This window comes from Mesoplodon mirus (assembly GCF_964341445.2).
Source record: "Mesoplodon mirus genome assembly, chromosome: 7".
Taxonomy (NCBI): domain Eukaryota; kingdom Metazoa; phylum Chordata; class Mammalia; order Artiodactyla; family Ziphiidae; genus Mesoplodon; species Mesoplodon mirus.
In genome coordinates, this window is record NC_138983.1 from 719,638 (window position 1) to 731,785 (window position 12,148).

At 63.6% G+C, this 12,148-nt stretch overlaps 2 protein-coding genes across 3 annotated transcripts; one reads left to right on the forward strand and one right to left on the reverse strand.

Moving 5' to 3' along the window:
- Positions 1–417: 417 nt before the first annotated feature.
- On the reverse strand, positions 418–6,547 carry PIDD1 (p53-induced death domain protein 1). Of its 2 annotated transcripts, none has more exons than XM_082626404.1 (16): positions 6,449–6,547; positions 5,409–5,788; positions 4,559–4,972; positions 4,004–4,213; positions 3,864–3,918; positions 3,490–3,691; positions 3,287–3,412; positions 2,647–2,826; positions 2,421–2,568; positions 2,170–2,305; positions 1,938–2,088; positions 1,770–1,845; positions 1,526–1,644; positions 1,335–1,448; positions 1,026–1,225; positions 418–804 (listed from the first exon to the last, which is right to left on the reverse strand). In XM_082626404.1, exons 1-16 carry the CDS (start codon positions 6,484–6,486, stop codon positions 546–548), a joined length of 2,808 nt encoding a protein of 935 aa, XP_082482530.1. In that variant the 5' UTR covers positions 6,487–6,547; the 3' UTR covers positions 418–545. The 2 variants fall into 2 exon arrangements, with proteins under 2 accessions (XP_082482530.1, XP_082482529.1); XM_082626403.1 differs by having other exon boundaries at positions 1,722–1,845.
- A 2,318-nt stretch (positions 6,548–8,865) lies between these two features.
- Positions 8,866–10,811, forward strand: RPLP2 (ribosomal protein lateral stalk subunit P2). The gene is made up of 5 exons (XM_082626408.1): positions 8,866–8,997; positions 9,183–9,306; positions 9,814–9,862; positions 10,498–10,596; positions 10,699–10,811. The coding sequence occupies exons 2-5, from the start codon at positions 9,184–9,186 to the stop codon at positions 10,773–10,775; spliced, it is 348 nt and encodes a 115-aa protein (XP_082482534.1). The 5' UTR covers positions 8,866–8,997; position 9,183; the 3' UTR covers positions 10,776–10,811.
- Positions 10,812–12,148: the final 1,337 nt, after the last annotated feature.

Here is a 12,148-nt window from a genome sequence, read left to right on the forward strand (position 1 = left end):
CCTGCGTGTCCGGCCTCGCGCCCGTGCATGGGCCGGGGACCAGGGACTACTCCCGTCGGGCCAGCGGATGGCAAGGTGCGCTGGGACGAGGTGTCCTAGGGGAGGAGCGGTGCTGGGAGGGGACTGAACTGCCGAAGCACCTGCCCCTCACCTCCCCCAAAGGGCAGATGTGCAATCCCGCACAGGGTGAATTTGTATCCATCGGCGGTGCCGCCGTTACCTTGTAGCTGGGGCCCCCTCTCTCCCAGAGATCAGGACAAGAGGAGGCGCTGGGCCGGAGACAGGCAGGAGCGGGGGCTGTGGGGGAAGCCTGTGCACAGGCCCCCTCGCAGCAGGGGCCAGGCCTCTGATCTGGCCTCCCCGTGCCTTCCACCTGCCTCTCCACCCAGCAAAGAAACTGAGCTCTGAGACAGCAGCCAGGATGGTGCACGTTTGTTATACGAGGAGGAGAGGGTCACTGTCCCCATACCCAGGGGAGGTTTGAAAGTGGGAGCCTCTAACCATTGGCCAGAGGATGTCAGGGACCAGCCCAAAGTCGGTAGGTTCTAGGCCTGGGCAGGCCCGGGGGGTTGTGATGCTGAAGAGCCAGGTGGGCCCAGGTCCCCGGGGGCCAGGCTTGTGCGCTGGATGCCCTCCTGGTACTTGCGGCGGCCAAGCTCCAAGACAGCCCGCACCTCTTCGGCCACGTCCCGCCGGTCACTCTGCTCCAGGGCCTCCACGAGGAGCCCCACAGCCCCTGGCTGCCCAGCCTGGCGCTCAGCCCAGGAGAAGAGCATATGGCGGATCTGCCCATCCAGGTCATCCCTGGGGGGACAGGGGAATGGTGAGGGAGGGGCCCAGCCCAGGACCCCCCGCCACACCCAGGGTCTTGATCACCCTCCCAAGATGGGTTCCTTCTTCCCTGGGCCAGGGGTGGCTAGACCCTCCCTTTCCTGACTGTTTGCCCTGCCCCCACCTCCCCTGGACAGAACTGTAGCCAGCCTCCAGTAGGCCAGCAGTGGGAAGGGAGGCTCAAAAGAACTCACCGGAACTCATGCCGGATGCGCTGTAACTCACGGTAGGGCAAACCCAGGTGCAGGGCCACGGCTGGCCAGTCAGGGCCCAGGCGCCCGGCCACATTTAGCAGGTTGCTCTGTGTCAGGAACCCAGTCTCGGCGTCGCCCAGGTTCAGAGGTGCCAGGGAGAGGCCAGCCCCCTGCCCTGGGCCCTCGGATCCCCGCAGTCTCTGTGGGGAAGACGCAGTGGCAGTGAGCCCTGGCCCCGCCCCTGGCTCCAGCCCATACCCCTGGCCACAGCCTTCCCCCTTTACACACGCTCCCCCTGCCAGGCCGCACCGGCAGCTTAATGGGCAGAGTGGCCATCCACGGGGCGTCTGCACCTCTCTTCTGCCGAGCAGCCTCCGCCTCCTCAGGCACCTCCTCTGGCACCTCTCCCCGGTAGAAGGACACCTGTGGGTGGGATGAGGTGGGCTTCAGCGCTCCGGCCTCGGCCCAGCAGCCCGGGGTGCCCTACCCCGTTGGCCCACCTGGCCCCTCACGGCCTGAGCCCGCCGGTCCAGGGTTGTGGTCACATACACCTCCTTCAGGTTCTTCAGGTGTGAGTAGAAGATGAAGCACACCCTGCCCTCCACACAGTCTGGACGGTCTGGGGGCAGGGGGTGGGCTCAGCAGGGACTGCGGGGGCAGACCCCAGGGTCCCTTCTCCGGGCGCAGGGGGCCTACCAGCATCCACGTTGATGCCCCTCTCGAAGGCAGCGAAGAATTTCTCACCCTCAAACATCTCCACGGTGTCTGAGGGCTCCGGGCCGCGGTACCGCTCCAGCAGCCGCCGCAGGGTGCTGTCCACCTGCGGGGGCGACCCACTGGCTGGGAGCCCAGTGCCCTGCCCTGGCCCCCCGGCCCCCACCCCGCCCTCCCAGCCCTCTGCCCCCGCCCCACCTTGTTGCGGGGCAGGCACTGCAGCAGGACCTGCTCGGGGTCCCGGCGCCTCTGCAGCGCGATGAGGCGCACGCGGTGCAGCCGCAGCCGCTCCCAGGCCTTCCGCGCCAGGCCCCCCACGCAGGTCTTGGTGGTGTACCAGAGCCAGTACCTGGGAAGGCTGGGCGTGAGCAGGGTGCACAGGCCAGGGCGGGGGTGGGGGACCAAGGAGGCGGAGGGAGGGGGCACTGACCAGGAGAAGCGCGTGACCTGGAAGCGAGCATACAGGTGGGTGAGCTCCAGCGCGACCTGCGCCGTGATGTCATCCCAGGTGGCCGCGGGAAGAGCCCGGTACAGCAGGTGCAGGTGCGAGCGGTCCACACTCAGGCCTGTGGGTGGCAGGGGGCACAGGCTGAGGCCTCCCTGCCCGGGGCCCCCCTTCTGAGCACTGTCACCCCCCACCCCATGGCTACAGGTCCAGGAGGCCACATGGCCGCCTCTCACCTGTGACGCCGGGGGGCAGAGGCAGCTGCACGGTGACTGGCCGAAGGAAGCTCGGGGGGCCGCTCTGGGAGAGGTAGAGCACGGGGCTGGCGGCTGCCTCAGGCTCTCCCAGCAGGGCCGGCAGTTCTCTGCTGCCCACGTGCACCACCTGGAGCAGAGGGCACCCGAGCGATCACCTCTGTGTCCAGGTACCACCCGCCACCCATGGCAGCTGCCCTGCCCATACCTGCATGCGGACATGACGGGGCTCCTCAGTGGCCCCAGGGGGGAATGTGACCTTGACCCCAGGATGTCCTGAGGAGCACAGCAATGTCCCCTCTGGTGGCACCAGGCAGGCGTCAGATACAGGGCGCGAAACCACAAGGAACCAGGAGAAGTGAGGCACCTGGCAGCGAGCCCAGAGCTGCTGGGTGTTGGGGGGCAGGGGAACAGGGTCAGGGGCTTCGCCGGGCACGGGGTGGGGCAGAGGGACAGGGTCGGGGGCTTCGCCGGGCACGGGGGGGGACAGAGGGACAGGGTCGGGGGCTTCGCCGGGCACGGGGGGGGACAGAGGGACAGGGTCGGGGCTTCGCCGGGCACGGGGGGGGCAGAGGGACAGGGTCGGGGCTTTGCCGGGCACGGGGGGGGACAGAGGGACAGGGTCAGGGGCTTCGCCGGGCACGGGGGGGCAGAGGGACAGGGTCAGGGGCTTCGCCAGGCACGGGGTGGGCAGAGGGACAGGGTCGGGGCTTCGCCGGGCACGGGGGGGGCAGAGGGACAGGATCAGGGGCTTCGCCGGGCACGGAGTGGGGCAGAGGAACAGAGTCAGGGACATTTGGGCGAGGGCAGAGATGCTCCCCTCCCAGATGGGCCTGGACAGCCCTCACCTTGGGCGCTTCTTCCTCCAGGTGGGTCTCCAGGTCACTCCAGCTATCGTCACTCAGGGTCCTGACCACCACCTCACGGCAACGCCGGGCCCGTGGGGGCACAAAGAGCAGCCACAGGCCCACCTCCTGCCAGGCAAGGGTGCTGTGAGTGCCAGGGCCACGGCTGGGCCCTCCTCACCTGCCCCGACCCACCCTGGCCGTGCCTTCTGGAAGGCCACCCCATGGGGCTGCAGCTCCAGGACACCACTGAGCAGAGAGTCATGGGGACCCAGGGGGACGAGGCGTGGCTCTGGCAGCCACAGTCGATAGCGGATGGTAACAGGGGTAGCAGTGGCTCCCACAGGGAACTGCAAGCGGACACCGCAGGCCAGGGTCACAGAGCAGCCTAGGGGGGTCACGGTGAAGCTGAGGGAAGACAGGGTGGACATCGGGTCAAACGCAGCAGGGTCCCATATGTCTGAGTCTGGCACCCTGGGCAACTCTAGGAGACCCCCAAGGCACGGGCAGGTGTACAGAGTGGACAGGGTGACAGGGTGGACAGACGCTTTTGCAGCCCAGCCCCTCCTCCACACCATACCTGTCCAGATCTGAAGTCAGCAACAGTCTGGGCATTTCTGGGACCACGGGTGTCCCTGTGGAAGGACAGTGGGCTGTTAGGATGGTGATGACACCTGCATCCTGTCTGTGGTCTGCCCCCGTCCCCACCAGCGAGCCTACCTGGAGGACTGTGGGGGTCGGGGCTAGGCCCACCCAGGGGGTTTCCTTGCAGGCGCACGAAGGGGGCATCCAGTAGCTCGGGGGGCACGTCCCGGAGCTGGTTGTCCCTCAGGTCGAGCCGGGCGAGCAGCGGGAGGCGGGCCAGGCCATCAGGCACCGAAGCCAGAAGGTTGCTGTGCAGAACGAGGAACCGCAGGGACCGCAGGCCCGCTGCAGGGGCGCCAGCTTAGGACCCGCGGAGGCCGCACAGGGCCACCCCAGCCCTGCAGCGCCAGGCCAGGCCAGGCCGCTCGCGCTGGGGCCTCCCAGAGAAACCCTTTCAGTCTCCGCCCTTTGGCTGGACGAGAGAGCTCGGGCAGGCCTGCACAGGGAGCCTCAACAGCCAGGGAAGTGGGGGTCAAACAAGGGCTGCCGAGGAGGGCGAAGGCTCAAGGTGGGCCAGCCTGTGAGCGCGAGGCCCTGCAGAGGAGAGAGGGCTGAGGGATAGGGCAGACTGGGCAGTGGCCGACAGGCCGTCAGGCCCGTCAGGCCCAGGGAGCCAAGGCTGCGACTCACCAAGGGAGGCAGGGAGGCCCTGCAGCCGGTTGGAGGCCAGGTTGAGCTCGGTCAGGCTGCTCAGGCCTCCGATCTCAGGGGGCAGAGCATCCAGCAGGTTCTCAGAGAGATCGAGGCGCTGCAGGCTGGACAAGGACCCCAGTGCTGTGGGCAGCGTTTGCAGGCGGTTGTGGGTGGCAGCGAGGAAGGTGAGGGCGGGGAGGGCCCCTAGGGCCTCAGGCAGCTCTGAGAGGCAGTTATGAGAGAGCAGAAGGGCACTCAGGCCACGCAGCTGCGGGACACAGGCTGGCAACGTCTCCAGGCTGTTGAAGCTCAGGTCCAGGTGGGCCAAGTGGGTGAGGCCACTCAGGCTGGTGGGCAGCGTGGCGAGGGAGCCCCGGAGGCAGGCACCCAGAGCGTCCCGATGTTGCCCACCTGGGTGGGGGAAAGGCAGATGTGGCTCTCAGAGCCAGAGTCCCAGGTCCCACCTCAGCCCTGCCAGCCAGGGAAATAGGTGCATGGAAACACAGACCTCCACCCCAACCCCACTTAGACAGCGAGAGGTGGACACAGATACTGGAGAGTCACCAGCAGATGAAGGAGGCAGCGACAGACAACGCAGGCTCTTCTCAGCTGACAGTCGTCACCTGTGACCCACCCCAGGAAAAATACCCACACTGGGGTCTGCTGGAGACCCCTCCGGCAGCTGCCAGGTCCAGGAGCCCAGGCTCAGCCAGCTTCCCCTTGGGGGAAAAGGGGTTGGGTAGCGCTGTGCAGAGAACAGTGATGAGGCTGGGACCGGGGTTTGCCTTTCAGGACCAAGAAGCAGAGGCAAGAGCTAGCGATGAGGCTGGGACCAGGTGGGGCTCACCTTTGAGGACCAGGGAGCGGAGGCGTGGCAGGCTCCAGGGCAGACGGGCCAGGGTGGCCTGCAGCAGCTGAGCGTCCTCGTGGCCACTCAGCTGCAGGAACTCCACCTCCAGCAGCTGACGGACCTGCTGGGCACACAGGTGCAGCAGCCGGCGGCAGCCCCTGGGGTATAGGTCCAGGCTCAGCCGGTTCCCAACCAGGAGAGGGGGTACCCCCAGCCCTGCCTCCACAGCATCTGTAGCATCTCTGGCAGCATCTTCTACAGCCACCGTCTCGGGCTCCAGCCCCTCCGCCACCGCAGCCATCGCCCACCGGCTGTCCTCTGGGGCCAGACATGTCCCAGCTCGCCAGGCAGGCCTGCTCAGGCAGGGCCCAGGGAGGCTGCAGAGTCAGGGGGAGGAGTGGGTAGGAGGAGGCTGGGCGTCCTCTAGCCAGAGGAAGGGTGACTCTGGCTGGGGGCAGCTCTTGAGCCAGGCCAGCTGGTCCAGAGCCCAAAGCCTAGGCTGGACAGATAATCGCTGAAATGGGGCTGGGGAATAGGACTCCCCAGGGCTGGGAAGGCAGCAGGCAGGGAGACCTCTGTGTGCAGAGGGGCCTGGGGACGTGCTTGGGGGAGAGGGGAAAAGTGAGGCTTCATGTCCCAAATCTGGAAACTTGACAAGAGACTCCTAGAGGTGTCAAGTCCTATTCCACCCCCCACCCCCTCTGGGTCCAGCCCCACCTCCAACCTTCACATTCCTCGGCTTTGACCAGAGGTCCTGGCTCTCATCTACCACGTGGGGCCGGTGTTCCAGGCAAGGGCCGGGTGATCGTGCCCGCGTATGTCAGAGCAGTGAGTGTGAGGGGGTTCCTAAGGACCGGACCCCACTTCCTGGCGCCTGGAGGTGGGCTCCCCGCCACTTCCAGGTCGCACCTCGGTCCGCAGAGGAGGTCGGTGCACCGCGCAGTCGCGGCCCCCACCTCTCGGGGCGGGTCCCGGGCGGGAGAGCGCGCCCTACTCGCACCGCCCTCCCCACGGCGCGCCCGCGGCCCTTGCGTCACCTGCGCTCCCGGCGGCGCGTTTCCGGGTCCCGCCGCATCGGAAGCTCGCCTCATGTCCGGCGAGGGTCCGCAGGCCAGGATCTCAGTGTCCCTCCCGCCCCGCCCTCCGCCGGTCGCCGCCCTGCTGCACTCAGCTTCCTGTAGGCCTGCGTGCCTCTGCCGTCCAGCCTTCCGCGGGAGGGCCCGCGTTGCGCGCCACCAAACCCAACCTTTCAGAGGTTCTCAGGCCCTGGGCCCGCTCAGCTCTAGGGCTGTGCATTCCCGGCCCCATGCTGAAATGAGCTAGTGCGATCTCTGGCTGAAGGGGGTATCGGGTGCTGGTCAAAGCTGCTGCCCCACACCCACCTCCTGCCAGAGGACAGCTCTGAGAATGTCCCTAGACAGCCCCAAAGGCCTCCTCTCAAGCCCTGCAGAGGCTGGGCCCCAGCTCCAATGGCCCTACTTTTACAGTGATCACTGTGGGTCACATGCCTCCAGCAGTGGGCTTCCTCACATGCTGCCTCCTATCTTTCCGCATCTTACAAGGAAGGAAAAGGCGGCTCCGAGAGATCAGATGTTGCCCAAGGCCACTAGCTGGTGAGCGCCAAAGCCAAGGACCTCAAACCAGGTCTGTCTGACTCTCGAGAAACTTCCCCACTCCTGCTTCCTCACCCCGCACAGTCGGTGCCTATAAATGGACACACGAACACATCTGCTTCTGCCTGTTCTGCCCCAAATGATACCGTGTGCACTCTCTTTCCTCCACCCTCACCAGCTACCGCCATCCCTCCCACCCGGATGGGCAGTTCCCACCAGGCCTCCATTCTCCCCAGCTCCTATCCCGCCTTCAGTTTCCAGATAGCTGCCAGAAAAATTTAAAACAAACAAAAAAACAATCACAGGAACATTATTCAGCCTTAAAAAGAAATGAAATTCTGACACGTTATAATGTGGATGAACCTTGAGAGCATTACTCTAAAAGAAACAAGCCAGACACAAAAGGATAAAGGCTGTATGACTCCACTTCTGTAGAGTCCCTAGAGCAGTCAAATACATAGAAACGGAATGTTAAATGGTGGGGGCCAGGGGCTGGGGGAGGGGAATGGGGAGCTATTGTTTAATGTGTACAGAGCTCAGTTTGAGAAGTTCTGGAGCTAGATGGGGGTGATGATTGCACAACGTCAATGCACCTAGTGCCCCTAAATTGCATGATTAAAATGGTAAGTTTTACGTTATGTATTATTTTACCATTAAAAAATTTAAATAAAAACAATCACAACACTTTCTTGTGTGATTGCAGTAAAGTCCCATCCTTCCCAAATGGTTTCCCCACTTTACCGCAGCTGTGTGACCGAGCAAGAAAACCTTTCTACGCCTGACCTCATCTATACGATAAGGGTACCGTGTGGCTTGCGTTAACAAACCAGTGCTTGGCACTAACACGTGGGTTCACCTGCTGTCCGAGCCCGCATGGGCTGGCTGCTGCCTCTGAACCCATCTCTGGCCACCTTAGTTGGGTCTTTGCATCTGACCCCCGGGGCCTGATGCTCGCCCCACATCTTCGCAGGGCCGGCTCCTTCTCATCCTTCAGCCCCGTGGCAGTGTCAGCCTGGGACTGCCTCGTTTATTTACTTTGTGTGTCCGCGCACTAGAACCTGAGTTCTGCGGAGGCAGAACCGGGCCTGTTCCCTCAGGACCGACGCCAGCCTGCAGCAGGGTTCCTGACACGGAGAGTGAATGAGTTACGTGTGCTATGTCCGCGTGGACCCTGAGATCTGTCCCGAGCCGACAAGGCCAGGGCGGGGGGTCGGGGGGGCAGTCACGAGGGCTTCGGCACTCCTGGCTCCCGCTCCTCGGGGCGGCGGTGACAGGGCCTCCCAGCTTCGGCCGGAGCCCCCACCAAGGCGCTGGGGGGGAGCAGCGGCTCGATTCGGCGGTGTGAGCGCGCGGAGCAGCTCGTCCACCCCACTAGGCGGGCCGGACAGCGACCTACTGTTCCCACGGCTGGGAACCACCTGAGACCCGGAAGGGCAGCGGGCTGGACCAGTGCAATAGAGCCCGGGCCATGTGCGGGCCGCGCACGCAGCAGCGTACCCGCGCTTCCGGTCTCCATGCACTATGGGACTTGTAGTTCGCCGGCCGCGTCAGCCTCTCCCGCAGAGATGCGTCCTGGGCGTGAAGGCTGCGCTGCATGGTGGGAGCTGTAGGCGCCGCGTGGCATCCTGGGAGCCCTAAAGGGAAAAACGCTGCATTCGGACTTGCGTCTCGCTCTACCCCGATTCCCCCAGGGATCTCGAGGGGCACTCACCCCACTTATACAAGAAGGCGGCCCGGAACTGCCTTCCGCCTTTTTGGTGGTGGCTGTGGGACAAGACGGGATAATGGCGTCACCTGCGTCTTCCGGGGCTAGGCACCGTCTGACATCACTAGGAGGCGCTCTCAAGGGGCGCTGCGCGCAGGTTCCGGAGGCTTCTGGGTAGCGAATTACCCCCGCCCCCCGCACCGGCCCCTTCCTTTCCGTCCCTAACGCCGCCGAAGTCGCACGCGCGAGGCTTCTTCGCCGCCGCCAAGTTAGTGGGACGGGCAGGCCGGGGCGCGGGCCGGGCCGGGAGTGCCGCGGAGGGAGGGCGGGCTGGGCAGGGCGCGAGCCGAGCCTCTGCGGGGTCCCCGGACCGAGCCACGCGTGGCCGCCCACGGGCCGGGGTGGGGGTGGGAGGCCTCCCCGTAACTCCGCCGCCCTCTCCTCGCGCCGCAGGATGCGCTACGTCGCCTCCTACCTGCTGGCCGCCCTCGGGGGCAATTCCTCTCCCAACGCCAAGGACATCAAGAAGATCTTGGACAGCGTGGGCATCGAGGCGGACGACGACCGGCTCAACAAGGTAGCCGCCTCGCTGGGGCCCGAAGCCCCCGGTCTGCTCTGTACTCCGCACAGGGGGACCCCTCCGTTACCCGACCCGGCGTTTCCCTTTGGGGAAGTGTAGGTTCCCGCCGATTTCTGCCAGCCCATATGGTTTTGGGGTTGCCCTGATGTACTGGTACAGCCCGAAGGAAGAAAACTTGGGAGTGAAGCCATATCTCAGCGTGGCTTAGTAGAAACACAAGTCACGTGTAACTGAAGGTTTCATAGTAATTTTTTTTTTTTAATAAAAGCGGTGACGTTCATCTTGACCTTATTTTCTTTCACCCAACTTGGTGAAACTTACTTTGACACGTATTGAGTGTAAAGTGAGATATTTTGCATCCTTTCTCAGAGGTAAGGTTTGGTGTTAGTTTTTACATGTAGGGCGTCTCAGTTCACCTGTCCTGAGTCGGCCGTGACGGCTGTGCTGGGGGCAGGGGTGTGATGGTAGGCCTCTCTCGTAAACTAGGCCATTCCTGTCTTTTAGGTCATCAGTGAGCTGAACGGAAAGAACATCGAGGACGTCATTGCCCAGGGTGAGGTTGTGTCCGGGGCTTTCGTTTTCACGGTCCATTCTAATTCCTGCCGGTCAGCCTGTGACCTGCCAGGTTTCGCTTGTGGACCAGAGCACCCTAGAAGTCTTACCCAGAGGAGTGAGCGGGGTTTCAGTGGGCTCATGCCGCGGGCACTTCTAGACAGCCCCGGGACAGCACGCCCGTGCTCTCACTGGGCATTTGTAAGCAAGTCTCTCCATCCCCTTCTTGGGGTGCTAGGGCTGACCACAGGCCCCTGCCCTGTGCTGTCAGACTGGAGTAGGTGGGACTTGTCTGGAAGTTGAGCTCTTGGGGAGCTGTTTCTGTCCTTGGGTCCGTGACGGGGCAAAGCCAGCTCAGCAGACAGCCTGGTCTCTGAGCTCGCTGCTGGACACTGGGGCCTGATGGTAAACATGTTTGTCTAGCTTACCTCCAGGGCAGGGCGCTGTGGTCTTGTAGCCCAGCTGGAGGGATTCCTAGAAGCCAATTTCTGGGAGTGACAACAGACCCTCCTGTGTGGGAGATCAGGAACCTATGACGTGGATCCTAATACATTGGGCTAAGTGTCTCGTTACTCTTGAGTAACGTTGAGGCCGGGCTCCTGCTGTGGTCTCACCTCTCCTTTCTGTTCTCTGTAGGTATTGGCAAGCTGGCCAGAGTGCCTGCTGGCGGGGCTGTGGCCGTCTCTGCGGCCCCAGGAGCTGCAGCTCCTGCTGCGGGTTCTGCCCCAGCCGCAGGTAAGTGGAGGCTCAGGCAGCTCTCTCTGCAGACACTGGGGTCTCTGCTGGGAGTGTGGCCTGCACCGCAGGCATTTCTCACCACGCTCTTTCTCCCTGCAGCAGAGGAGAAGAAGGAGGAGAAGAAGGAGGAGTCGGAAGAGTCAGATGACGACATGGGGTTCGGCTTGTTTGACTAGAGCCCACTCCCCTGTAAATAAAACCCTGTTGATGTATTTCTTGAGCTGTCTGTGAGCCCTTTGTCAGAGTGTGGTCTCTGCATCCTAGTCTCATCCCGGGATGAACCAAGGCTCTTGTGCGATGAGGTGGAGTGGGTTGCCTGAAGAGCCAGGAGTGGAGTGCCTGGACGGGGGGCACTTTCTGTGGGTCTTGAGTGTGGCCAAGCCTTGAGCCCCCTTCTTGGGCATGGTCCTGGCTCCTGTGGACTGCCAGGGCCTTCCTAGGAAATGAGGCCTTCAGGGGGACACCCATGAACACTTGAAAAGCAGGGGTGGGTGGTCTCTGCTCTGCAAGGTGGGTCAGGCCGGTTGTCAGCAGCTCCCGCAAGGCTGGGAGAGCCCTCAGTTATGCACAAGAGATGTGCTGGTGGGAGTGTGGTCCCCAGATGTCACTGGGGGGGGGGCGGTCAGTGCCCCAGCTCCACCTAATCCCCTGAGCAACTTGGACTTAACCTCTTCTGAGCCTGTGTCCCCAGCTGTCTGGTGGGCCAGTACCTTTGCTGGGCAGATTCAGAAGTGGTTTGTGGGCAGCAGTGTTGGGCTGCGTGCTTGCTGTGTCTTTTTGTGTCGGGCCTGCCCATGCCCTTTCTGCCAGGCTCTGGCCTAGAATGTGGGGCAGAGGGGAGAGGCCCTCCCACTGCCCATCCAGGCACCACCCTGGCCCTGCAGCTATTGGCAGTCGCCCACCAGTGACAGGCCACCCAGTAGATTCTCAGCTTTGCTTTCTGAAGGCTGTGGTGTGGTGGGTACCTGCCATGTGCCCACCACATGGTGGGCCTGTGTGAAGGACTTGCCTTTATGGGCTTGTAGTTCTGGAGGAGAGTAATGAGTAGCATGAGACAGCAGGGCTGGCTGCATGGGGGGCCCGCCCTCAGGAAGAGGCCCCAGGGCAGGGGTGTTCATGGGTGGAGGGAGAGGCCTGATGGCCTTTTCGCTACCCAGAGGAGTGGGGATTGGAACAGGGCCTCGGGGGTGGGGGTGGGGTGTGGGACATGGGGCTAAGGGGGGATGAGGGGTCCAAGCAGTGTGGGCTGCAAGGGGAAAGCAACAGTGGGATGAAAGGTAGGGCTGTGGGTACCCAGAGACACAGGTGGCAAGGGGCCATGGTCTAAGGTTAGGGTAGAGACGGCTCCCCAGAAGAGTGACGCAGGGTCCAGGGGCAGAGTTCACAATCCCAGCCTTGGAGGCTGAAGAGAAGGGCCCTATGGGCCAGAGGACACCATGGGAGTGGGGGCATGACACTTGCTTGTGGCATCAGACACCAGGGCTTCTCTGTGCAGACTGGGAGGGGGGCAGGTCCACTCCCACCCCCAGCCAGGATTCTAGGAAGGGCC

What these genes read in the sequence shown, in the direction of transcription:
- PIDD1 (XM_082626403.1), bottom strand. Translation starts at nt 6,486, where the DNA reads ATGCGGCGGGACCCGGAAACGCGCCGCCGGGAGCGCAG. An exon ending in TGGAGGAAGAAGCGCCCAAG is followed by an intron (nt 2,827 to 3,286) that starts GTGAGGGCTGTC and finishes CCCAACACCCAG; the next exon opens with CAGCTCTGGGCTCGCTGCCA. An exon ending in CTCTGCCCATTAAGCTGCCG is followed by an intron (nt 1,226 to 1,334) that starts GTGCGGCCTGGC and finishes TCTTCCCCACAG; the next exon opens with AGACTGCGGGGATCCGAGGG.
- RPLP2 (XM_082626408.1), top strand. Translation starts at nt 9,184, where the DNA reads ATGCGCTACGTCGCCTCCTACCTGCTGGCCGCCCTCGGGGGCAATTCC. An exon ending in ACGACGACCGGCTCAACAAG is followed by an intron (nt 9,307 to 9,813) that starts GTAGCCGCCTCG and finishes CCTGTCTTTTAG; the next exon opens with GTCATCAGTGAGCTGAACGG. An exon ending in GGGTTCTGCCCCAGCCGCAG is followed by an intron (nt 10,597 to 10,698) that starts GTAAGTGGAGGC and finishes TTCTCCCTGCAG; the next exon opens with CAGAGGAGAAGAAGGAGGAG.